The sequence below is a fragment of the Colletotrichum navitas genome, assembly GCF_030913465.1.
Source record: "Colletotrichum navitas strain CBS 125086 chromosome Unknown LY79scaffold_36, whole genome shotgun sequence".
Taxonomy (NCBI): Eukaryota; Fungi; Ascomycota; class Sordariomycetes; order Glomerellales; family Glomerellaceae; genus Colletotrichum; species Colletotrichum navitas.
The window spans coordinates 203,907-228,947 of NW_026850582.1; the positions used below are offsets into that span (position 1 = coordinate 203,907).

The 25,041-nt window shown below is 51.8% G+C and overlaps 9 protein-coding genes across 9 annotated transcripts; 7 read left to right on the forward strand and 2 right to left on the reverse strand.

Annotated features, from left to right (window-relative positions):
- On the forward strand, window positions 1-1,299 carry LY79DRAFT_556351 (short chain dehydrogenase). The gene has a single exon (XM_060558010.1). It carries the CDS (start codon window positions 180-182, stop codon window positions 948-950), a length of 771 nt encoding a protein of 256 aa, XP_060413346.1. The 5' UTR covers window positions 1-179; the 3' UTR covers window positions 951-1,299.
- A 265-nt stretch (window positions 1,300-1,564) lies between these two features.
- On the forward strand, window positions 1,565-3,089 carry LY79DRAFT_633635 (acyl-CoA dehydrogenase domain-containing protein; the record flags this gene model as incomplete). The annotated part of the gene is made up of 3 exons (XM_060562218.1): window positions 1,565-1,817; window positions 1,981-2,851; window positions 2,921-3,089. The coding sequence occupies 3 exons, from the start codon at window positions 1,565-1,567 to the stop codon at window positions 3,087-3,089; spliced, it is 1,293 nt and encodes a 430-aa protein (XP_060413347.1).
- A 471-nt stretch (window positions 3,090-3,560) lies between these two features.
- LY79DRAFT_517073 (uncharacterized protein) lies at window positions 3,561-6,079 on the reverse strand (the record flags this gene model as incomplete). Its single annotated transcript, XM_060554889.1, has 7 exons — window positions 3,561-4,519; window positions 4,585-4,795; window positions 4,872-4,951; window positions 5,021-5,114; window positions 5,194-5,622; window positions 5,693-5,861; window positions 5,916-6,079. 7 exons carry the CDS (start codon window positions 6,077-6,079, stop codon window positions 3,561-3,563), a joined length of 2,106 nt encoding a protein of 701 aa, XP_060413348.1.
- A 2,309-nt stretch (window positions 6,080-8,388) lies between these two features.
- LY79DRAFT_517183 (general substrate transporter) lies at window positions 8,389-10,155 on the forward strand (the record flags this gene model as incomplete). The annotated part of the gene is made up of 5 exons (XM_060554899.1): window positions 8,389-8,481; window positions 8,545-8,662; window positions 8,726-8,897; window positions 8,954-9,685; window positions 9,738-10,155. The coding sequence occupies 5 exons, from the start codon at window positions 8,389-8,391 to the stop codon at window positions 10,153-10,155; spliced, it is 1,533 nt and encodes a 510-aa protein (XP_060413349.1).
- A 490-nt stretch (window positions 10,156-10,645) lies between these two features.
- LY79DRAFT_659953 (uncharacterized protein) lies at window positions 10,646-12,019 on the forward strand. The gene is made up of 4 exons (XM_060562759.1): window positions 10,646-10,857; window positions 10,930-11,269; window positions 11,353-11,442; window positions 11,517-12,019. The coding sequence occupies exons 2-4, from the start codon at window positions 11,011-11,013 to the stop codon at window positions 11,897-11,899; spliced, it is 732 nt and encodes a 243-aa protein (XP_060413350.1). The 5' UTR covers window positions 10,646-10,857; window positions 10,930-11,010; the 3' UTR covers window positions 11,900-12,019.
- Window positions 12,020-13,188, reverse strand: LY79DRAFT_556370 (uncharacterized protein). The gene is made up of 2 exons (XM_060558011.1): window positions 12,888-13,188; window positions 12,020-12,811 (listed from the first exon to the last, which is right to left on the reverse strand). Exon 2 carries the CDS (start codon window positions 12,789-12,791, stop codon window positions 12,501-12,503), a length of 291 nt encoding a protein of 96 aa, XP_060413351.1. The 5' UTR covers window positions 12,792-12,811; window positions 12,888-13,188; the 3' UTR covers window positions 12,020-12,500.
- A 3,278-nt stretch (window positions 13,189-16,466) lies between these two features.
- LY79DRAFT_580434 (uncharacterized protein) lies at window positions 16,467-16,844 on the forward strand (the record flags this gene model as incomplete). The annotated part of the gene is made up of 1 exon (XM_060560106.1): window positions 16,467-16,844. One exon carries the CDS (start codon window positions 16,467-16,469, stop codon window positions 16,842-16,844), a length of 378 nt encoding a protein of 125 aa, XP_060413352.1.
- Window positions 16,845-17,757: 913 nt separating this feature from the next.
- On the forward strand, window positions 17,758-19,681 carry LY79DRAFT_670411 (phosphate transporter; the record flags this gene model as incomplete). The annotated part of the gene is made up of 4 exons (XM_060563774.1): window positions 17,758-17,833; window positions 17,899-18,044; window positions 18,107-19,421; window positions 19,479-19,681. The coding sequence occupies 4 exons, from the start codon at window positions 17,758-17,760 to the stop codon at window positions 19,679-19,681; spliced, it is 1,740 nt and encodes a 579-aa protein (XP_060413353.1).
- Window positions 19,682-21,897: 2,216 nt separating this feature from the next.
- LY79DRAFT_670412 (OPT family small oligopeptide transporter) lies at window positions 21,898-24,498 on the forward strand (the record flags this gene model as incomplete). Its single annotated transcript, XM_060563775.1, has 5 exons — window positions 21,898-22,182; window positions 22,246-22,833; window positions 22,890-23,245; window positions 23,350-24,308; window positions 24,368-24,498. 5 exons carry the CDS (start codon window positions 21,898-21,900, stop codon window positions 24,496-24,498), a joined length of 2,319 nt encoding a protein of 772 aa, XP_060413354.1.
- Window positions 24,499-25,041: the final 543 nt, after the last annotated feature.

Consider the following 25,041-nt stretch of genomic DNA (forward strand, 5'->3'; position numbering starts at 1 on the left):
AGCGCATGTCATATTTTATTCCTATTCTTTTATATCCTACATAACCAGATCGATATCCAGTGCGAGTCAAACATATTCTTTTCCAATGCTGATCAACAAGAACGCAGCTGAAGACGAACATTTGTCAACACTCCACCACCGACTTGTTCCCTAAGTTTGCCTTCAACTATACTTCCGCCATGGCAAACACCATCTATGCGGTCACAGGAGGCAACAAAGGCATAGGGCTAGGCCTTGTAAAAGGCTTATTAGCCAGGCCATTTACGACAGTCATTGCATCTGTCCGCAACAAAGAAGCAGCTGCCTCATTGGAATCCGCCATTGGGAATGCCCAGAAAGGCGACAGCAGCCAGATCCACATCATGATTCTCGATTTCACCAAAGCTCCAACCCCGTCTGCTGTTCGCGAGGCTTTTGACCAGGCAACATCTAGCGCGATTGATCACATCGACGTCTTGATCAGTAATGCTGGTGCAGGCTGCCTGGCATCGCCGGTAGCATCACTCAGCGCCGAAGACCTCAGAAGCCTTTTCGAGGTCAACACTATCTCGCCCTTGATGGTGTTTCAAGGTCTTTGGCCACTGATGAACAAGCCAAGAGCTACCGGAGAGATCGGTCCCAAATTCATCGCCATTTCGTCAATAATGGGGTCCATCGAATTCTTCAAACCCGTCCCTAGCGGCGCGTATGGCCCAAGCAAAGCTGCTTTCAATTGGCTTGTGAAGGGGTTACATGTGCAGAACGAGAACCTGGTTAGCGTGGCTGTCGATCCAGGCTTCGTCCGGACTTCAATGGGCGAATATGCGGCCAGGCAGTGGAACGTTGATGTTGAGCACCTGATTGACGTCGAGAGCTCTGTCAGTGGAGTGCTTCAGGCTATTGACGGAGCGAGTCGTGAGACCACGTCAGGAAAGTTGGTGTGCGTTCCAGACAAAATTTTGGCTTGGTAGATGTCACCCGGCAAGCATGGCTTTAGTGTCTTCAAGCTACTCAAACGCAAGACGGGCAAAGTCATGGGGAGTGCAGCCTTAGCAAGCACATTTCCCCAGTATGTCCTGAAGATTATCCAACCCATGTTCCTTGGCAGATCCTTTGCCCCCACTGGGCAAACGGACTCTGCTGGTCCAGAGATCTGCCAGCGGACTTGAGTGATTTTTTGAGCTGAGCTTATTCTGTACTTGAGCCTGCATTCAATAGTGTAACGGGACCCCCGGTATTCCAATGCCGAGCATGAAGAACGCCATGCAGAACGTCGAGCTCGCCCAATCATAGCTTCAACTAAAAATTTTGACCCCTTCATAATACTGAACTAACAGATCTGACATAAGAAGACATGCGCAGAGACCTAACGAGCCGGCGAAGATGACGTGAGATTTATACAAGTTATTGCACCTATCGCAAAGCCGTTATGGATCTGTGGCATAAAGTTAACCGAGAAGCGTTATAGAAATAATAGTCAGTGGAAGAATTACCGAGATGTAAGAGCCTATGACTCCTGCTACCATCGCATCACTGATTCTCTACCTCTTGCGAGCAGCAATAATAAGCTGAGACGTCCGAAAGAATGCCTGTCGACTTCACCCTTAGTACCACCGAAGAGCAGATTCGCAAGACTGCGGCTGAATTTGCCCAACATGTACTCAGACCTGCACGAGCTGAGTATGCAGTACATTCGGAACAGCACAAGCGATTTCAAGCTACTCGGTCGATCTACAGCACAGCAGTGGCGGGCGGAATGATCAAGGGGCAGATTTCCAAAAGCCTCGGTGGTGCCAGTGGGTCACTGCTTGAGGCTGCCATTATGGTTGAAGAGTGTTGTAAGAAATTTCCAAACTTTTGACCTATTCCGACTCGGGTAGGAAAACAAATCAAACAGTAAAGAAACCGCCGAACTATAGTATAGAGCAGCGGATCTACTGAACAGAGCCGCCTTCAAAACAACATACCCACTGAACTAGATATTGACACTATCTTTGACAGATGCGGTGGAACCGAGCGCTTCTCTTACCATCTTTGCGACGGGCTTAGGATTGACACCTCTGAACCTGACGCAAAAGCCAGAACATCGCGAGTTTCTGGAGCCCTTTTTAAGCAGTCAAGGGGCCCCGCTTGCTTCACTTGTATTCAGCGAGCCAGGTGGAGTAGCTAATTATCTGGAAAAAGGCGCGGCCGGACTCAACACCACGGCTTACCGCGAGGGGGACGAGTGGATCATCAACGGGGAGAAGATATGGGCGACGAACAGCGCAGGCTGGGAGCTTAAGGGCGCTGATTTAGCCTGCGTGGTCTGCCGCGACGTGTCTGCCACGCATCAGCCGGAAGCGAACCCTGAAGACAGCGTTATGATCATTCTGGTCACCCCCGCGGATCTTGAACGGAGCGGCGATGGAAGCTTCCAAGTCCTGCGCCAGGTTTCTACCCCCGGGCACACCTCTACTTCCGGACCTCATATCAAATATCGAAATGTCCGCGTCCCTGCGAAGAATGTTCTCTGTGCACCAGGGGAAGGTGCAGCGGTCGCCTCGGGCTCGTTCGATTGCAGCGCCGTGCTCGTCGGTGCCATGGCGGTCGGTTTGATGCGTGCAGCTTTCGATGCTGCCCTCTCCTTCGCCAAACGCGACTGCCGCGGAGGCAAGGTTCCCCTGCTGGAGCGGCAGGCTGTTGCCGACCTCCTCTCCGGTATCAAAATGCAGACGGAGGCGTGCCGAGCATTGACATGGAAAGCCGCTCACGCTTTGGAAAACGGGCCGGGCGATTACAGCGCAAGGCGTGAGCTAGCGCTGGCAGCCAAGGTCTATTGCAGCGATGCCGCCGTCAAAGCTGTTACTGATGCTATCAACGCGGTTGGAGTGTAAGTTTACCATTGCCTGTTTTGCATCACGATAACGTCCACAGCCTTACGATTGTCACGAACTCGCAGATCCGCCTATGATACCGAGCAGCCTTTTTCGGAGCTTCTCAACAACGCAATGGTTCTTCCAATTTTCGACGGGGGAAACGTGGGAATCCGACGTCGACACATGCAGCAGCTGATGCTTTCCCCAAATTATGACGCTTGGGCATCGACATATGGCCCTAGCCTGGGCTAATGACGAGATTTGAGCATATGCCATTGCCATATACGGTTTACTTAGTCAGAGTGAGTGTCTGAGAAGTCTAGGCGTGGAGTTCGAGTTTAATGATAGAAACGTCTATCAGTTAAGGCCAGCCCGACCTCTACTTCTGTCCCGGTGAAGTCTGGACACTTATAATTGAGGTGGGCTGCAGTACGGTAAATGTTAGAAAATGAATGCCTAGTGGAACTTGAGACGTTGAAAAATCTGTCTTAAGCTATTCATTGCCTTACAACTTGGCATAATGAACATGAACGTGGGTATGGGGACCGTTCTGTGGCTGCGTTTAAGATAGCAATACTTGTCATTATCGCGAATGAGGATGGATTCGAGTGTGCCATAAGTGTTCCTACGCATTAAATTCCTCCTTTCACCTCCGTCGTTCAAAATTTATGGAACCATACAATATTTCTCAGCCACCGGCCCCCAGGCTTCAATCAGATAGTTCTACCAGGGGTTCTTCGGTCGGGTTTTTGTCGTGTCGCCAAGCTGCCAAGAGATCATGTCGTGATACCCATGTTTCTGGGGATAATCCAGAGCCCGAGGCATGGGCTTCACTGATGGACCAAGCAATCCGTCAAAGGCGCGGTTGAGCATCTTGCCAGCTCGACCCTTAGCGAATTGGTACCCGTCGTAAAACAGTCTTTTCAAACTGAACTTCTTGGACTGACCAGAGCTCGGCGCCGTCTTTGCCGCCTTCTCGTCACTTTTCTGTCTTTGAACCATCTTATGGTTGATATCGATGAAGAGACGTTCCCACATGCCGATTCGCTCCTCTTGGATGGTCTTTTTTCCATCTCCGACATCTTTGGTCCAGACCCATTGGTTCTTGGCTTGGTCAAGGAGACAGAGGTCCCTCTCGAAGGGCATTTGATGGACAACCAGCGTGTGGTCTTTGTGAGATTGGGTCTCCAATGCATGGCCCCCATGGACCGAGGAGACTTTTCCACTCAAAGTCTCATAGGTAGAGGCAATCGGGTCTCTTAGGTACTGATCTCCAAGCTTAGGAGGCTCAGTACTCTTCTCGAGTGTGTATCCATTCTTTGTCAATGCCGCGCATTCCCACTCATCCTCGTCATCAAGGCCCAATCCTTTGTAGAGGTACCTAATACGCACCGAGGGGTGTATAAACTCATTTGGATCCTTAATCAAGGTCTTTTTGTCGTCTTCCTTGTAGTTTCCGGGCGTTCGGGTGCCAAGAACGGTGTTCTCACGATTGAGTCTCTGCCAGGGGTACCACAGTGCGTTATATGCCTGGTCTGGGATGGATGTAGTGGCGTCAGGATTCGCAATTCGCCCTAAAGCCCACTCACGTGGTTTGACGCCAGGCTCAAGCGTGTAAAAAAGACGCTTCATCTCCGGGGTGCTAAACTCAACACCAATTGACGTGAGCTGATCAGCCATCCCTGCATCGTCCTCTGGTCAGTATGCGACTGATAACATCTGTCTCACTTAGGAGGAAGACACATACAGGCCATGGCAATTGATGCGATTTGCTGGTCGGGAAATCCCCCACCTACGTTGCTGTGGCTGCCGGGAAACCAAACTTGTCGAAGATTAGTTGTACTATTGTCTTTCATTCCCCACAGGGTTGGTTTGAACGCCGTCCTCCACTCATCGAGTGCAAGTGCATGGAAAGCGTGTTCAACTTTTGGATGAACATCAAGACTTGCGAATCGAAGCTGAGGACTGTTAGTATACCAGACTCCTACAAGATGAGGTAGCATAAGTAGAAAGATGTGGAAACAATATTCATACCTCATCGGCGCTGCGATCTTTGCGAATCTTCTCCCACGGCATCTTTGGCCAGCCGAGACTTCCAACCGTGTCCCATACACCTAGTTGCCATGAATCTGTCAGTTGATACAGACCTAATGCATCAATCCCCTGCGGCCTGTTTTACTGACCTACTGCTTTGACCTTGACCTCTGTGGGGACAAACTCATTGACTATCCGGCCACCTTCATTCCGTGACTTTCTTTGGCACAGGATCATCTCATGCTGGTAATTTGGTCAGAGGCAAATTTATAGTTCAAGGATGAAAACATAAGCCGGAAGGAAACGGGGCAGAATATCTTACCTCTACAAGTCCCTTCCTGTAAAGCTGTGCCATTTCCCGAAGCCTTGTTTGACCGTTTCCTCCTTTGCACTCCACCATGGATTTGAAGATTTCTTGCTTGTTCTCGTCAAGCGCTTTTTCCAAAGCTGCGTTGCTGCGTCTTGCTGGACCCGCCTTAAATATCTCAAGACGCTCAAGATTAGACAAAGTAAACCCCACAAGGTGATCATCCTTGTTGAACTTCCCGTCTGGCTTCCAGTTGGCGAAGTTCTGGTAGTCATGGAAAATTGCACCGAATTGTGACAATCCCACACGGTTCAGGAGCCCAATGTTGCACACAAGCCCCGAGACTGAACGAGCAGTGAAAGCACCCCTGGAAAATCCAAGAATGATAATCTCATCCCCGGGGTTATAGTTGTCGCAGATGAAGCGATAGGTATCCGCAATATCCTAAACAGGGGTTCCTCGTCAAAATTGCGCAATTGCGACAGAACCATCATATCGTGATGGACAGGCTTACCTGGACTACGCCCTTCCCCAAGACGCCTCCAAGGTACTGTCCAACTTTGGAAGAGTCTGTGCCCGCTCCTCGTGTGTAGTACACAATTTGTGGCATGCCATTACAGCATTTACGAGCGATTGCAGCCGAAATACGAGCAACATTGGTTGGAATGCCCCCCATCTTGTTTCTGTTGAAATGGAGCTTAGTATTTCAACAGGGAAAGCAAGTTCTTTGACCTCACGAATTGTTCCATGTTCCATCGCAGCAAGCAATTATTCGTTTGTTATTCGTTGTCTTGTTCGTTCGGTGGGCACAGTCTGCGAATTTCTGCGTACTACCAATTTGAGAATCCGGCAGTTGCATTTGCGATACCCAGGTTGGGCCGTCTGTCGATGCGTTGGCCATGTTATGAAGTCTTATAAGCGTTGAGATTGACGGGAGAGAGTTGAAAGGTTCGGTGCTGAAGGGATGGCCATTTTAAAGCGATGCCCCTGTGAAGTACGAATAAGAAAAATGTTCTGGCCTGTGATTCTGCCTAGGGACCCACCCGTATCTAAACTATCGTCTGATTGCTCGATACAAGAGTTCCCTAAATGGGATGGCGCGAAGTTTGGGCTCAATGATCATCATTGACGGTTGCGCTATGTCTTGGATGTTTGTGGGGATTTGTCGAGGGGGTATCTCCAATGCAGAATAGTCTGCAACTACGCATACCAGAGTAGTAAGTCATAGGCGGGGTCTCCACAGCATATACTTTCACAGCCAGTCCACGGGGAGCTTCTGGTGAGGATTTTGTCTTACATGGCAATCTCACGGTCATTACTAGGCCAGCAGTACAGGAAAATACCGATTCCAGAGTATTGAACTGGATGCCGACGATACTGAAGCGTCGGCTGGTTGCTACAGATTATATTGACACTTTTGGGTCGTTGACCCTATGAACCAATTTTGCTGACCAAAGCAGAAGCTGATATAGGTAAGGGGGTTGAATCTGTTTTGGGATGCTTTGATCAATTGTGAACGGGAAGCCACAACTGCAGCCCAACGTAAGTGGCGTCGCAGATCCCGTATAACTGAGACACCAGAGATGACCGCAAGGAGGCTGAGAACGTACTGGGATTATGCTCATCGAGATCGAGCTAAATGGGAATTCATGATCGTTCAGTGTACCTACGTATCTACTTCCCAAATAATCAAATTTTTACTTGAACGGAACATCATCTTATGGCTTCCACAACGAGTTCGAACGGCTGGTCTCGTCTGGCAACTTGGCACAAATGATCGCCGGCATTCGACCTGCGCTCGAGCGTTGAGCGGAGGACGCTAGTAGCAACCGAAGCAGTCGGGGCGGCCCGCGTTGTGGGGCCGAGCCAGGAAGGCGTCGGAGCCACGGACTCGGCATTTGCTTTCTCCCGGTACCCTTCTTACTGGCTAGAATTTCAGAAATGAGGGCTTCGCCGAAGGCCATAAGAATGAGGTGGTAGTCCATCCGTATTGATTTCTTGCTATGGTTGGTTTCCGAGCTGAAGCAACCCTTCTCGGTTCCGCAATGCCTCATACAAGAGCACTGGTAGCCCTTATTCTCCCCTAGTGTACGTGCCCACATGAACGTTTTCGAGTAAGTCCCGTAAACGGAAGCAGCCGAATATGCCTGTGTGAGTGTTTTCCAGCGATTCAGCTTATCAATAGCCTGGCTGTATACTGTCGCTTGCTGGTTGTCAATCGCAAAGGGCTGTTGTCCATCGCCAGTCAGCCCCCTCATATCACAGGCGCGCCAGACTACTCGAGCAGGTTGCATGCTGCGCCGAGGTCAACATGCATGTCATGTCGGGTTATCCAGCCTCAGATCCTCACACACGGGGCAGGTTGTGCCACATAATATACACGTCGATGATTGGTACGCATAATCTGCCGGGGAACAACCGGAGAAGCCACCACCACCAACCGATCACATCGAACGAAGGAGAAAGAGAACACCAATGATTCTTTTACAATATGGACTGACTGGAAACAATCCCTGCTTTTCACCGTGCAGCATTCAATGCCAGGACGTCATCCGGTCTGGGCAGCATCTGATAACCGCATATCCGCCCTATCGGCTAGCGGTAATCGGGTTGCGGTACCTCCAGGTCGCAGTAATAGATTGTTACATTCAGTTTCTTCAAGCAGGATGAAGTTAAGAGTCAAAAGTACCATCGAGGAACATCATGCAAAATATCCAACCAGTGTCCAATATGACCCTGCATATTCCGACCCGTGCAGTTGAATATTAGTTTCCCCGCTCAGCCGTCTACCGAGTCACACGGCGTCGGCATGCTTGTGCTTGCATGAGTATAAGGATACGGCTTCCCAGGGTCACCATGCCCAGACTCGGTTCCATACCTGGTCATTCAAGTTGTCCGGCATCCTCGAGTCGCTGAAGCGTCCAAATAACCCACGTACTCCAGGGATTGGTCCAGTTGGCGTGCAGCGTGTGGGGCCTACATTTGCCTGTTTCGTCTTTCCCCGCATTGTCATGGTCCATCAGATACGATTTCGCGGGGTTCAACCCGAAACCCCAGATTACGATTCAGTCAGCATATTACTGGAGTTCAACCAAATTCTTGATGGGAACATTTCTCCCTCCACGAAAGACTTCACAAACCCATTCGACGCCTTCTGATATTGTCGTTTTGTTGAGACTTTGAACCTTTTAGAGCACGCAACTCTCAATCATGTTTTTTAGTCTCGGTCGGGGCAAGAGCCTTCAGTTCGGCGTAACGATATGCTGTCTGATTGCATTTGTGCTGTTTGGCTACGATCAAGGCGTAAGTCCCCCCTTCTCTCAGAAAAAGAAAATGTCACGGTGAATCCAACTAACATACTAGCAGGTCTTTGGAGGTATCCTCCAGATGGAGGACTGGCTGAACCAATTCGACCATCCGTCTGACTCAGAAACTGGTATCATCGTGTCGTGTTACAACTTGGGATGCCTCTTTGGTTGCGTTCGTAAGATGATTTCCGCTTCCAACTCTTGAGATTGGAATTCGCGCTAATTCCTCGGAACCTAAGTGAATTTCGTCTTTGGCGAAAAGCTCGGCCGACGAAAGACGATCTGGACCGCCATGGCGTTCGTTATTGTTGGAGCCACGCTGCAAGCAACGGCATACACTGTCCCTCACCTAGTAATCGGACGTATCGTCACGGGCTTCGGCACTGGTATGAAGACCTCGACTGTTCCTATGTAAGTGAAATTCACGTCTCAGATCCCCGAAAAAGTACTCACGAACGTCTTCGTAGGTATCAATCTGAACTTTGTGATCGAAAGTACCGGGGCCGACTGGTGTCTGCCGAAACACTTTTCGTGGGCGTCGGAATCGTTTTCGCATACTGGTTCGATTTCGGCATGTCATACGTCGGCGGCCCTATTGCGTGGCGGCTTCCCCTAGCCTTCCAAATTGTCTTCGCGCTCGTCGTCATTGTCTTGGTTTTTGCCCTGCCGGAATCCCCTCGATGGCTTTTCAAGCACGGCCGCGAGCAGGAGGCAGTTCAGGTTCTCTGTGACGTTTTTGACAAAGACCCTACCGACGAGTACATCCGAACAGAAGTCCACGCAATACACCATGCCATCGAGCTAGACGCTATAGAAGAGAAGTCGTCCTCTTGGGTCAGCATCTTCAAGAACGACCACCTCAGAACCGGCCATCGTGTTCTTCTGGCATGGGGTGCACAGTTCATGAACCAAATAGGAGGCATCAACCTGGTTGTTTACTACATCCCGTCAGTTTTGGTGCAGAATGTCGGAATGACGGCTCACCTGGCCCAGATCATCGGGGGTTGCGTGCAGATGATGTTCATGTTCGGCTCCATACTGCCAGCTCTTGCCTTGGACCGAATGGGCCGCCGCAAAACTATGATGTGGGGAAGTGCTGGGCTTGGATTCTGCATGCTCATGATTTCGGTGCTCTTATCTCGAGTCGGGCTTGCAAACGGTCAAGCTTGCGCTTCGGCTTCGGTAGCATTTTTCTTCCTGTAAGTGGCCGCTCGCAAGCCTCTCTCGGCCGAGAACTGACCGTGGACAAAGGTACAATCTGATTTTCGGAATGGGTATGAACTGTGTTCCGTGGGTCGTCGTCCCCGAGATCCTCCCGCTCCACGCTCGAACTCGCGGGACGGCTGTTGGCATAAGTTCCAATTGGCTGTGGAACTTCTTCGTCGTCATGATCACCCCAGTCATTATCAATCGCCTGCAATGGAAGGCTTATCTGATTTTCATGGTCACCAACTTCGTCTTCGTTCCCGTAATCTACTATTTCTACCCAGAAACTAGTAACTTCGGACTAGAGGAGATTGACGAGTTCTTCACATCTGGTCGCAACCCGGTCAAGGTCGCAAAGGAAATGACCAAGGCCATGAGAGCCGGTGTCATTAGGCCTGGTAAAGGTCCAAATAAGACGTCGACCTCAGAGGAGAAGGAAAAAGTAGAAGTGAAGCATAACTAGATGGGTGTCCGGATTTGAGGAAGGATAATACCCAAGCGTCAGGTCATCTTTGTCATAATAGAGGAGAAAGTAAATACTTTTCGCTTGCTGCGTGAGAGTTTGGTCATATTATAACATAAAGTTCATCTAACAGACCTAGAAGGGGTTTTTGGCCTCCCGCGGTTTTGTGGTGACCCCGGATAGACAACGGACTTCTCTGGATGGAAAACACCGGGCTCGCTTGGTCCTTGAGTGTGAGAAGCACTTGCGATACAGTACCGGCTCAAGAGTCTTCTTGCAGCGCAAAAGGATAACCCGATCAAACATAACAGAGCGTCCCATTGGCTTGAGGTCACTTCACAGCGCACCACCAGAAGGTCCCATTTCTTATCACCCCACTACAGCTGCCGATCGGGTTGCTCCTTTTGCTCGGCCAAGACTTTAAGCCGGTAGCGTAGAAAGCGTTTGTGGGGTCGATACCGAATGATTGATAATCCAGTCTAGGTTACGTGAGCAACCTGCCATCGATGGAACTGGGGTCAAGAGCCAACGAAGGTTCGCCCACGGCCTAGAGGATCAGCGGCATGCCTTCGGACTCGGTCCAATCTCAAATGTCCGGTCGGGTCCAAATAGTTCGGGGTTGGGAAATCGATTACGAGTTGCAGATGACACCGCGTGTCTGTTGGCGTGCGGGTACGCCTCGAATAGATGTGAAACAGAGGGGTAGGTCAACGAGGAAGATGGCTCATAGTCGAGAGATGCATAAATACCAGCTGATTCCAGAGCCACTTCCAGGAGGCTGCAAGACAAAAAGTACTCGAGACATTCAAAGCCAATCATCTTATCTCAGAAACAACCTACGCACACCAAGCCACCATGCAGGAGACCGTTCTGGTGTTTGGTGCCTCTGGCAACATGGGTGTCTCTGCTATTATTGCCGCCTTGAGTTCGAACCGCCAGGTCATTGCTGTTGTCCGCGACAAGGCCAACGCAGAGAAGATCTACAAACACGCAGGCACCAGTGACGGAATCACGATTGCGCAGGCTGATCCCACGTCGGAGGACTCTCTTCGAGGCCTTATCGATCAAGTCCGTGCCGGAAAGCTACCCAGCTTCCAGCATGTATGGGCGTCACGTAAGTAGATTCCTTGTGCCTCCTCTTCTGGACTTCCAAAGCGACTATTCTACCCCGTGGATTAGGCTGATTCGGACTTTTAGCTGGCGGCTTGTACTGGGACACGCCAATTCTCGAACTTGAGGCCGCTGCGTTACGCGAAGCTTTGAAAGTCAATTTTGAGGCATATGTCTGTGAGTGACTGGGGCAAAACCAGGGACTTTGCGGTACGAAGAGGATTCGGGCAACTGACCACATGCCCTAACAGACGCATACCGCGCCACCGTGCCGTATCTTCTCGAGCAGGGCTTTGAAAGAAGCACCTGGACAGTTTGCACCGGCGCTCAGGGAACTCTCGGTGAGCGTGTGGCCCCAGCCGTGACTCAAGGTGCTCTGTTCAGCTTCGCCATTGCCGCCGCCCGCCAGACTGAGAACACAAATGTTCGCTTCAACGAGGTCTACCTTGCCTATCGCGTCCAGGTCGAAGTAGAGAGGGGTTCCCAGAACTGGAATGGCTTTCAGGTCACAACCTCCAAAAGCTTTGCGCCATTATACGAGAAGCTTTTGGACCGGACTGACATCAAGGGCAGCCGGGTTAGTGCCAAGAGCCCAGAGGATGTCATCAACTTGTCTACGGAGAGGCTGTTCTGATAACACCTGCGTATTTGATGGCTTCGTAGTCGCATAATCACAGGACGGAAGAGAATTGATTTTTGTGGCAGATAACATAGCTTAGCATGAGCATTCAATATCTATATGTTGGAAACGTCGTCGATGACAACGTTATCCTAGCATTCCGTAGCATGTTTCGTCAGCAGTGATGCAATGCGGGTCCTCAATGGATCCAGAGGCATTGGTCGAGCGGAACAAGCCCATAACGTTATCAAAAATAAGCTATGGTCTTGGGATGAAAGTGCAGAAGCGCTTGTGGACACCATGAAGAAATTGCTTAGTTCAAGGCCTACTCCCAATATGCAAATCCTCCCACGATGGTAGATTTTACAAATTTTGGTGGAGATGCATAAGTAGTGCATGGTTCTGAAAAGACAACAGTGGTGGTTGATGCGTTGAATTCAGGGTGTACTATGACTATCAAGAATCAATGAAACACCGCCGATTCCCTCACAGACAACCGATTTTCAATCGAGATCTCATATACAACACCCTTTCTGTCCTCCAAACTCAACATACGAGGCTCAGAAAACTCCTCCCCAGGCTCGTATGCCTTGGCTATAAAGTCCGAAACATGCGCTTAGCTGGCAATGACAGAAAGAACGGTGAAAGGAGCACCCGTGCAAGCGTTCTGAACAGTGGTCTTGAACGACTTGCCCTTGCAGTCGGTACCCTGGAAGGCCGTCAGGGTTAGGCCCTTGTTGCTGTCGTAGGTGAGGGAGTTGCCGGCGTTGAAGTTCTTGCACTTGTTGTTACCGGCCTCGCCAAAGTTCTTGTACTGCCCAGTGACGCAGTTGGTAATGGAGAAGGCGTTCGCGGTAGTGGCCAAGACGGCGGTCGCGGCGAGGATGGAGGCAAAAGTGGTCTTCATTTTGGCGGGGGTGAGGTCAGCTGTAGAGGAGTGTCAGTTTTCCCTCGTATTCGTCAAAGGAAGGGAAAGGGGAGACAAAGGAGATGGTAGACACACTTTTAGGTGTAAGTAGTGAGTTGTATAGGGTCTTGTGGAAGAGAGCTGATGATAAAGTTGTATTTGTTGGATGAGTGTGTGAGATGGTCTAAACATTCAGTTTTCTAGAGGCATGAAGACTCATATTTATACCTTTGAAAATAGAATGGCGACCGCCTATTCTCCTATGAGAGCTACTGAGACCTCGGTGAGGTCATTCCGAAGGATTTCTAGATTACTGAAAGGATTCAATGGACCCCGACAGGATGAATCATGTTGATGATCTCTCCTTCGATAGTTCACCCGTGATAGCTACTGAGACCTCGGTGAAGCCATTCTGGAGGATTTCTACGTTACTCAAAGGATTCTGTGGACCCCGACAGGATGAATCATGTCGATGATCTCTGCTTGGATAGTTCCTCTGAGTGGGGTCCGGCTTCGTACGTATCTATTTGTGGATGTATGCACATTGCTTTTTCTGCCTTGTAATACTAGGTAGGTAAGGGAGAACGGTGATGATGCCCATACTGTCTACAGTCCTCCCTTGATGCATTCTGCCAACAATGAATAGGTTCATGAACGCAACACTAACTCTCGCACTCAAATGGAAGTATCCGCGGCTTAACCGAGTAAATATTAGATCTACCGTCTGTATTCCAGTAACATTCAGTCGTTGGGAGTATGTTTAGGGGCTTGTAGAGATTTAAATCGGGTCTGTCGTCTATCGGCGGATGCCGCTCCACTCGGAGGAAGCTGTTGCCTAATACTGTAATACAAGATATCGCCGAGTTGCTAGGTTGACAGACGCCGACTCCACAGGGACGTCCCCGAGAGGCAATGATCGTAGTAAAAGCACCGAGCCGAGTGCCGTAAAGTCCGTCCTGTTTGCGCTGCCACACCGCGAAGTAAAAGCACCGAGCCGAGTGCCGTAACCATCAGGATTGGGCCGTGCGTTGTCCGCAAAAGTTAAGTGGCGGACGCGTGCGCCGTCGATGACTTGCTAGCCAGCTAATAGAACACAATGGTTTCACTAGCCTTCCTAAAACCAGTCCACGCGCGTCGAAAGCTAAGTAGACCCTTAGCTCCGCATAAGTGGCGAAGGGAACACATCGGGCTCTGCATGCCGCGCCGGGTAGCACAGTGACCATACAGTTGCTGGGAGCGAAAGTTCACAAAATTCGAAATCGGAATCGCCACTGGAACATACTGACGGATCTACGTTGCCGAGGTTGCAAAGGAAATCATAATCAGCTGGATGATCCGTACTCGAGATCAAGCCCTCATAATACAGACGACAAGGCTTTCGCCACCTAAAATGTCGGCAACTAGAGACAACGAGCGCCCAAACAGCGCTGAAAAGGAAACTAACCGGGCATCCCGCTAGGCTTCAGTCTGACATCATGGGGGGGATCGTAAAGTTGGTACAAACGATCGGCCGGCCCATATTATCCATCGGCCTACTGACTTGATCCAGGAGCTGCGGATGAGACAGCATTCATATGACCCCATGGCACTAGAATCCCCATATATGGCAAAGTGATTCATGCTACTTTCCATACTCTCGATAGAATTATAGGACACCAAGGTACGACTAGAAAGAAAGTATTCCATGGCAAGGGCAACTAGAGATTTAGTTCCTCAGGGTGATCTTTTGCGTCCTCGTGAACACAATCGCATAGACAGAAAAAAGGGATAGCATGACTCCTAAGATGAAATATCATCCACATACCAAGGGCTGTTGTTTCTTTTCCTCTCAGAGAACTTCCAACTCCAGTTTTTGTCCGTTCCTTTGACAAAAATATCGGAGAAATGTTGCCTAGGAGAGGGAGCTACAACCTCCAGGACAAAGATATCGACCACGTGCGATGAATGATATCTTTAAGAGATTCGGGACTCTTTCGTCAGTTCTGAACCCTCGTCAGTGGTTTCACCGAACTGGGAAGCTGAGACCTGACGACAAGACGGCCTAGCCGTGATGGACACCGACGTGCACAGTCTCAGGATTCTGGACTACCCAATCAGCCGCAGGAAAGGCAGCCGTTGCCGCCGTTGACGAAGGGTTTTGGTTGCCAATGTGACAACCTGCATTTTTCCTCGGGGCCTAGGTTGCCCTGAAGAGAGCATGATATCACCTGTTGGCTACTCCCGAGCAAATGACAGATTCATCGAAATCTTGATTTCCTAGACTCCAGGACAAGCGTCTAGCCACTTGGCAATGACAAGAGATTGAGATACCGAGAAGGACTGATGATGTTGACCAGTGCGGAAGTGTGATATTTGGATCCGCCCGGCTCATCTGAGCTAGGGAGTCCATGAACCAACTGTTTAGGGCAAAGACGATGCTGAGAATCCTTCGGGTAGCTCCCATACAGCAGTCTTTGAAGCGAGCTTCTCTGTCGGGCAAAAGTCCAAGTCAAATCGTATCGTCGATATTTTCGTACCGGTTAGCCAAGAAAGGCTCCTGGCCAGGGAGACAGCCATGTGAGGTATTCGGACGGCGCTGGCGTTGGTATTAGAGACAAGACGCATCGATGCAAGAGCGCACAGCCAAGGGCAAACTCTGGCAGCTCTGGTCTGCTGAAGAGGAACACGGGCTTCGGAGGAGGAACGTGATTTGCCAACGGAGAAGGTTAAAATCGGTTTGGTAATTGCTTGGGCTTCTTGATGGATGTGGCAGCCATTACCGGGGTGACGGTACGTGGCCTACGAGGACGATTCGGTGATACCGTGGAAGGACCGGTCAGGGTCATCCCAAGTGTAAGCGCGGGTAGAGGCAGTAACGGCAAGGCAGGCGAGGCGTGGCTCGGGAGAAAACTCGTCAGTCAGCCTTTCGTGATTAACGCGAGAGAGAGTTCGGCTGATTGACTGGGTATGGAGGAAACCGGGGATGTAGCTAAATCGGGGAAATATTGGGAGAGGTTCCGGGTTTGGTAGTATGGGTCGAGGGACAAATAAGGCGAAGCTCAGTAGACAGGAGAAAGGAGCCCCGACGGGGTGTGGTCAGAGTCTGGTGGCGTTGACATTCGACGGTTGGGTTCGAGCAGGTGGAACGAAACCAGAGGAAGGCATCCGAGTTCTTGGCCGCTTGGCTGCTTGGCGGAGGCAGCACGATTTATAGAAACTTGATCCATTGGGAGAACGAAGGCGTCAGCGACTCAACTGTGATCTCGAGGAAGAGAGCGTCCGGGGAGATGCGGCGGGAAGAATCCATCCTACACATCTACACGGAGGGACCAAGACCACCACGTGGTGGAATTGGCGGGCGTGATTCGGCAGTCGCGCAGGACAGCAGCGGGGCCACACTTTCCCTGAGGGCGATCAGCTAGTGCTCCTGCCAGACAAGAGCGCTTGGCGCTTGGCGCGCGCCAAGTCGGTTACAGTGCCTCGGTCGCTTCTTTGGGGAAGGCGCCTTGCCGACTTCCTTCCTCGTTTCTCAGAGTAAGTTGCTATCAATTTGCAGGCAGGAACTACTCGCAAGGTGCCTAAGGTAGGTAGGTACCGAGACCAACGTCGAAATTCCCCTCCAGAAGTCTGTTGCTGTTTCTTACAACGCCGTACACCCATTCGTCGTCCTCGTCTTCGTTGCCCTCGTCTTATGCCATGGTTGGACATTGCTACTCAACAACCACACCCCCTAGGGACCCCGGCGTCTGGGGATCGAAGTGGAAATCGAAGATATCGGCTCTGACCTCGACCATTGGCCCGTCGGTGAACCTCAGAGTGCACGAGCTCATCACTTTGATCCATTCCACCCTCGTGTCCACCACGGCCGTGCCAATATCTTCACCCGTCGACGGGCTGATCTTGCCGACTTCTGGGAATGCCGCCTCATCAAGCACGCCAGTCCATCCATGGCACGTGGGAAGAGCCAGGCTGCGTCTTTCTTCTGTTACTGCTCCTGCCTCTCAGCCTTTATTGCCCATTTCCCCACGCCCCATGCAAAGCAACGTCCAGACAGCCCGGTCTTCAGCTACTTGACCTATGGTATCATCGGGTTTCTGCCATCGATGACGCCCCCACTCTCCTGCGCAGTGCCGCAGTATGTTGCCCAGTTGAGGCGTGAGGATTTGAACACTCCATATCCGAGCCGGGCACGAAGTCAGCTCTCACCATGGGAGACGAGATGATGTCTAGAGCCTGTCGAGCACGAGATGGCCTGACCCACGGGACCGCAATGGCAGTTCTACAGACTCCCTCTTCAGCATAACCTCTCGACTGACTTATCTAGGCTGTCTTAAAGAATCATCAACGTCGTCCAGGCTTCCCGTCAAACTGTTCCTAAACGGGATATTAAACGTGCTTCGAACGGCTGCGCCAGAGCCATGGCAGCCCAGGGAGCCACCCGTGTGAACTTGATCGAGGTACATGGGCCGAGCTCGCAAATCATGGCACAGAGCGAGCATCCTTGTCATGCGCATCTGCGCTTTGCAGAATCCTGCCTGCCTGCCTGCCCTTGGGAACCAATGTCTTGCCCAGCCTCTGCCAATGTTTGCCTTCCCCCATTTTGCCCACACCTACCTAGGGAACCACACCCGGCAAGATAATCCTTGCTGGCCACCGATGTGGCCAGACGAGAGGGCAGGACATGTGCATCTTCGGAGGGTGGTGGCCTCGGGTGGGCCGACGTATGGTCTTGATCGCCCCTCCCATCTGGTATATATCCTTTGCAACTTCCCAATCTTCTCTGTCCTGCTTCAATGTCGACATCTCAAATATCACCCCTACCTGGCCTTGCCTTCCGCGCCAACAAGAGGGTCTTCCATCTCTTCCTGTTGCCTCCATAAGTCTACACAGAGTTGGAGCGCTTGAGCTTCTCGGTCCAACACTCGTTGAAACATCGTCAACCTCTATCAAATCGACTCTCTGTGCCCCGGTGCCAGATACTGATAAGATGGAGACCCTCCATCAGTATGATTACATCTTCGCCATCGGTACCATCTTCGCGTTCCTCGACGCGTGGAACATTGGTATGGGCCCACGAGTCCTGCTGCATCGTCGGTCCTTAGGGGTATTAACCTTTGTTTCCTTATAGGTGCCAACGATGTTGCCAACTCCTGGGCCACTTCGGTATCGTCCCGATCCATCTCCTACATCCATGCCATGTTCCTAGCTTCCGTCCTCGAGTTTGCCGGTTCCGTCGGTGTCGGTGCTCGCGTTGCAGACACTATCCGTACCAAGGTCAGTAGAGAGCCCCATACAGGTCGTCGTCAGATCCTGCGCTGACCTACATGCCCCCCTAGATCGTCGACATCGACCTCTTCGAGAATGACCCGGCTCTCCTCATGCTCGGCATGTGCTGTGCCGTTACCGCCTCCGCCATCTACCTCACTATGTGCACCAAGATTGGCCTCCCCGTCTCCACCACCCACTCCATCATGGGCGGTGTCATCGGCATGGGTGTCGCCCTCACCGGTGCTGAGAACATTCACTGGGTGTCAGAGAGCGGCAGCATCGACTCTGGTGTTGTTTCCGTCTTCCTCGCGTGGATCATCGCCCCCGGTCTCTCTGGAGTCTTTGGGGCCATCATCTTCTCCATCACAAAGTACGCCATCATGTTGCGCAGAAACCCCGTCATGAAGGGTCTAATCTCCGTGCCCTTCTACTTCGCAATAACCGCCTCTCTCCTGACCATGTTGATCTTCTGGAAGGGCGGCTCCATCAAGGTTACTTTCAACGGCGCCGAAACGGCTGGTATGATTATCGGTGTGGGTGTCGCCTGGTGTCTTTTAGTCACCGTCTTCCTCGTCCCTTGGTTGTACCGCATAGTCGTCAAGAACGACTGGCAACTGCGCTGGTATCATATCATTTTCGGCCCTCTCCTGCTCAGGCGCTCCGAGCCACCCGTTCAGCCCGAGGGCGCGACTGGAGGTATCCGTGATTTCTACGCCGGCCACATGACCAAGAAAGAGCTCGACGCTGCCCGCAGCAGCGGTGTTGCTCAGACCCACAGCAACGACGTTGAGTCCGGCTCTGCCGACGGTGAAACTAAGGTCGTGCAGGACTCTACCGACTCCGCGACAACGACTCCCCGTAAGAACGACTACGCTCACAAGTCCATCGTCGGCCCCCGACCTGAGGGAGCCTGGTTCAGCCGCTCCGTCCTTTTCTGGATGCTCAAAAAGGCTTTCCTCTCGGGTGTCGACCAGGACATCATCAACATGCAGAAGAAGGAGAGCGCCCTTACCGGCGACCTGGAGGAAATGCACGCCCGCGTTCAGCACTACGACAACAAGGCCGAATACCTGTACTCCTTCATGCAAATCATGACGGCGTGCACAGCTTCCTTCATACACGGCGCCAACGACATCGCCAACGCTATCGGGCCCTACGCTACCATCTTCCAGATCTGGAACACGGGCGCCCTGTCCGGCAGCAAGTCTGAGGTTCCTATCTGGATTCTCTGCTTCGGCGGTGCCGGTATCGCGCTCGGTATCTGGACCTACGGCTACAACATTATGCGCAACCTTGGCAACCGCCTGACTCTCCATTCCCCTGCCCGTGGGTTCTCCATGGAGCTGGGTGCCGCTGTTACGATAATCCTGGCCACCCGCCTTAGTACGTTCTCCGCCCTGCGATCGCTTCTGTCATCCTGCCGCTAACCTCTCAAAACAGAGCTCCCCGTCTCCACCACTCAGTGCATCACTGGCGCCACCGTAGGTGTCGGCCTCTGCTCCGGTACCTGGCGCTCCATCAACTGGCGCATGGTTGCCTGGATCTACATGGGCTGGATCATCACTCTCCCCACGGCCGGTATCATCTCGGGTTGTTTGGCCGGTATTATCGTCAACGCCCCTCGCTGGGGTATGCCCAATTAGGAAACACGCTCTCTTGTTTTTCCGCTTGATGGATCTTTTGCGATACCCATTCCTCCCTGCCTGACCTCAGTCGTCCAGCTTGCGTACCCGGGACGGGGCTTGTCAGAGCCGTGCCAGACGAAAATGATGCATCGTTTCTGTTTGTCTCATAGACCAATACTCATACCGTCATTGTTAACGTAGCAATTAATGAGCTGTACTATAAAAACCACGAGCCATCTGTGACAGTGTTGAGCGTGTGTATCAAAAGTAAATGGGTGCAACGGGCCAGCTGACTGTCCTTTCAGAGAATGCTCCAGTCGCATAGTAACTGGGTGTTCAACTTTGTGTAGAATCGCAAAGGGAAGAAAGTTCAATGTCACCACCATGAATTCTTCCGTGGGAGACCTACGCTGAAAGTAGGCGGCATCTCGAGCGCAGATGTTGTCAAGGAGATGAGTAGAATGGAAACATTATGAGCTGACATGATCGAACGAGCCCCCGGATCGAGAAGTCAAATGGTGACATCTCCGTGTGTGATCAATGCGCGTCACAATATATAGCCACTTCAGTGGGTAATCTCAAGACCGAAGAACTTTTTTTTTTATTGAGTGGCCTGACAAGTATGGCTAGTAAAGGTTATTCTGATTCGTGGTTGATTCAACTTTAAGTTACGAACTTAGTTTTCACATAGGACCTACTAGAAGTGCTGCTTAATTTAGTGATGTCCTTATAAAAATACAGTACAAAGCCCCAAAGTAGCGTAAAGAGGTGACCTGTTTGCTTGTGGAATGCGCTAATAGTCCGGATCTTAAATGTCCTTCCAACGAATGAAAGTGCCTAACAGGACGGTGCGTCGTGCTTTGCCACCCCCTCAATGCCATGATGGACTTCGAGATCTGTCAGCTCGTTCGACAAGACCATACCGTCCAACAGATGAGCCTCAAGTGGTGTCTATAGGCACTAAATTCCAAGTAATGTCAATAGCAAGCAAGGACTTGGGGGCCTTCTGTCTGATGTCTGTCGTGATATTTTCAAATAATTGTTCGTTCAGAGACGTGTCTGTCGCCATGCCAGGCATGTAATTATCACCCATTGGGGGTTTATCTCCGAGAATACCCACCACCACGCGCGCGGTCCACTTGGGTATTAGTGGATATCTCGCCACCCTCCGCGATAGCTTCTTTTTCTTCTCCTTAGGCATGATGATTGAGATTAACCACCATATCCCAACTATTGGTCACTCCTTCGACGTAGGTCAATGCCCCTGTGATATCGAATTTTTCCAGCCAAACAAGACCGCCGTCATGCCTTCAACCTACCGCTGCACCACCGTATGGCTAGTACCAGTCGTAATGGGCACAGATATGGCTCGCCACTCACACAGACCACTTCGTATGGATACCTACCTCTACCCGGCATCGCCTCGTATGTAGATTCTAGGTTGGACGACTGCTGTGCATTCTGGCCAGCATACCCTGCGGCTCACCACATCTGCTCAACAACGGCGCGCTGATCAAGCTGCTGGCACGTAGCGCTGAGCGGCACGGCATTTCAACATAACCAAAACCACTCAATGTTCAGCCATGTAACACCCCAACGCACATCTGTCGCAAACGACACCGTTAATTGCGGGCAGCAATTAACGCCTTATATCACCCTTGACGACATCAAGAAAGCGACCCTAGGCTTGATGGGCACAAGTAGAATAAAAGTCTGACGACCCGTGGTGACTGTGCTAGGTAGTGGCCTGTCTCTTATCGTACGGGAAGTGCGTCCTTCGGAATTGCGGCAAATCTTGCAGGGTTTCCCGAATCGTCTATCAACCGCCGTGCCGGACCCGGTCCTAAGGGAGTGATCCCTGATTGCCTGCCAGAAGCAGACATAAGTTCCCCGCAGCACCAGATAAACCCAAGATAACGCGGAGGAACTCGATTGGCCATGGCCGTGATTCGCGGACAGAAATTGGTTTTTTAGGGGGCACAATCGGGGCTCGTGACGATTCAAGGATCCTTTATCTCGAGGAACCTTTGTCAACGTTCACTCGGACCCTTATCAAGACCTGGGTAGCTCGAATGAACGGTGCCCGGGCGGATCTATAGAGAACGAGACCGAGGCACACGCGCCCACCGCGCCGAGCCAGATATAACAGCGACGACATGCCGCGCCGGGCGCTGCCGTCTTGGCTGCTCTAGCTGTCGCTTGCTCCCGCGCCAATGCCACGCTCGAACACCAGTATGGCAGCCGACATCAGCCGCACGCCGCCGCCCGAGGACGTCGACTCTGAGAAGTCCGCGACGCACGATATCAAGACAGCGCGCAACACCCACGGCCAAGATTTCGAGCTTGAAAATGGGCATCTCACGGAGCTGGAGGTCGACATGGGTCGGGTCCTCGAAGATGAGGCCGAGGGAGACTACGAAGCCGACACTTCGCCCTTCCCGCAGGTGAGGGCGGTTGTCCCGGAAACCGACGATACCGCGCTTCCGGTCAACACGTTCCGGGCCTGGTTTCTTGGTATTGTACGCATGCGCGCACCTCCTTCGTCCGAGTAGCGTCGATGTTCGCCAGCTGACTCTGACAAGATCTTCGTCTTCCTGGGCGCAGGCGTCAACCAGTTCTTTTCGCTGCGCTACCCGGGAGTCCACATCGTGGCTCTCGTCGCGGAACTGCTCGCGTTCCCGATCGGCGTCGCGATGGCCAAGGTTTTACCAATCAGCCGCTTCAACCCGGATCGGCACTTCAACATCAAGGAGCACGCCCTCGTCACCATCATGTCCAACGTTTCCTTCGGTTTCGGCTCCGCCGACGCGACGAACCTGATCCAGGCCGCAAGGCTGTACGGCTTCACCGTGCCGCCCGGCATGTCGGTTCTGGTGGTGCTGTGCTGTCAGCTCAGCGGATACGCCGTCGCCGGTCTCGCCATCCCCTGGCTCGTCAAGCCTGCTAGCATGATCTGGCCCGGCGTGCTCAGCAACGTCGCCCTGCTCAGCACCCTCCACTCGAGAGCCAACGCGGTTGCCGATGGCTGGCGCATCACTCGTATCAGATTTTTCATGGTTGTCGGCGGGTGCTCTTTCGTTTGGTACTGGTTCCCGGGCCTCATCTGGACGGGCCTGAGCTACTTCACCTGGATCTGCTGGATCGCGCCCAACAACCTTGTGGTCAACCAGGTACGTAATCTAACACCTCTATATACATTTTTAAGAAGGCTATTAACAGTTTCAAGGTATTTGGAATGGTAAGCGGGATGGGTCTCTTCCCTCTGACCTTCGACTGGTCAATGATCGCGTACAACTCGAACCCCCTCTTGAGCCCTCACTGGGCTGCTTTGAACGTCTTTGCTGGGTTTGCGGTGTTTTTCTGGATCGTCACGCCGGCCATCTACTACACGAACACCTGGTTTACGTCATACATGCCATTCTGCACGGCGGACGTCTACGACCGCTTCGGCACGGCGTACAACGTGACCAAGGTCCTGACCAACAACGAGTTCGACCAGCAGAAGTACGCTGCGTACTCGCCTCCGTACCTGCCTGCGACGTTCGCGTTCGTCTACGGATTGTCCTTTGCGTCCATCACCAGGTAATTATCGCCCATGACGAAGACTGGCCTTGTTGCCCACGACAAGGACTAGCTCCATCGCCCACGACAAAAGTCTAGCCCGTTTACTTACACGCGAGTCACAGTGTCCTGTCGCATGTCTACTTCTTCCACTTCGATGAGATTAAGCGCGCCATGAGGGGTACGCTCAAGCTCGATATCCATGCACGACTGATGAAGTCCTACAAGTCTGTCAAATGGTGGTGGTGGGCTGTCATCCTCCTCGTTGTTTTCGGCATGAGCGTCGGCACTGCAGAGGGCTATGACACTGGACTGCCATGGTGGGGAGTTATCCTCGCCTTCGTCATTCCGGCCTTGTACATGATCCCTTGCGGCATGATCCAAGGTGTCACCAACGTCAACGCCAACCAACTGAACGTCCTCTCCGAGTTTATTGGAGGTTACATGTTCCAGGGCAAACCTGTCGCGAACATGCTGTTCAAAATTTTATCCACGGACGTCGTCGGCCAGGGCCTATATTTCGCAGCCGACATGAAACTCGGGCACTACTTGAAGATCCCGCCCATCACTCTCTTCTTCGCACAAGGTCTTGCCACGATCCTCGGGGCACTGACGCAGACCGGCGTCACGCTCTGGATGCTGGGAAACATCGACGGCATCTGCACCGAGGACCAGCCGAACGGTTTCTCTTGCCCCAACGGCCGCACCGTGTTCTCCTCCTCGGTCATCTGGGGCCTCGTTGGCCCTGCGCGTCTGTATTCCGTCGGCGCCATCTACTCTGGTCTGCTGCATTTCTTCTGGATCGGTCTCATCCTGCCGCCCATCACGTACTTCATCTACAAGAGGACAGGGTCGGAGCTCGTTCGCAAGATCAACTGGCCGCTCATTTTCGTCGGAACGTACAACGTGCCCCCCGCTACTGGCATCAACTACTCCTCCTGGTACATCGTGAACTTGATCTTCAACAAAATCATCTACCGCAAGTTCTATGCCTGGTGGACCAAGTACAACTACGTTCTGGCTGCAGCGTTGGACACCGGCCTCGCAATCAGCGGTATCGTCATCTTCTTCGCCGTTACCTATGGTGCGTAACCTTTATACAATTCAAACAATGCTCTCGGTGACTGACTCTCCTGTCTTTAGGCCCGAACGTACAGTTCCCTAACTGGTGGGGCAACACCGTTTGGCAGAACACTGCGGACGGCCAGGGTTTGCCTTGGTTACAAATGCCGTCCGTCGGTTACTTTGGGCCTGCGAATGGCACTTGGGCATGATATGTGCAGGGGCTATTCTTCGCAAGCTCCTAACTAAAATCAATCTTCTGAGCCAATTGTTTACAGTCTCTCACGATGTGTGGCTTGTTGTGCGGCTGGACAACGCAGCAAGCTCATCTCCGGACTCCGTTGATGCTGGATCCCAGTTATCGCCATAGTTACAACTCAGTCTTGGGTTGTGTATTAAGTAGGAAACCCCAGAGAGACTATTAGAGATATTTATAAGCTGTTGTTTGATTGCTTCCGATTGTATTTGCGGATCATCTAAGTTTTGTTAAGTAGTAACTTCTAATGCACTTAGTCGAAGTCGAAGGGCATCTACAAGTATATTTTTTTCTCTTTATTTTTAGTCACATTCACCAACACCTAGCAGGCGATTCTTACCTGGCAGTTGTTGGTGCTGGCGTGGATGGTCTTCTATCCACAGGGAGATACTCTGATCCGCATCTCTTAGTGTTCTGAGACTTCCAGAGGCGCCTGAGAGTATCTTTCGAAATGCCATGTTTAATACTGATGTGCTACCTTGCTAGCGAGGTCGCATAT

Coding starts and splice junctions, on each gene's coding strand:
- LY79DRAFT_556351 (XM_060558010.1), top strand. CDS start 180: ATGGCAAACACCATCTATGCGGTCACAGGAGGCAACAAAGGCATAGGG.
- LY79DRAFT_659953 (XM_060562759.1), top strand. CDS start 11,011: ATGCAGGAGACCGTTCTGGTGTTTGGTGCCTCTGGCAACATGGGTGTC. Junction 11,270..11,352: donor CCAGCATGTATGGGCGTCAC/GTAAGTAGATTC, acceptor TCGGACTTTTAG/CTGGCGGCTTGTACTGGGAC. Junction 11,443..11,516: donor CAATTTTGAGGCATATGTCT/GTGAGTGACTGG, acceptor ATGCCCTAACAG/ACGCATACCGCGCCACCGTG.
- LY79DRAFT_556370 (XM_060558011.1), bottom strand. CDS start 12,791: ATGAAGACCACTTTTGCCTCCATCCTCGCCGCGACCGCCGTCTTGGCC.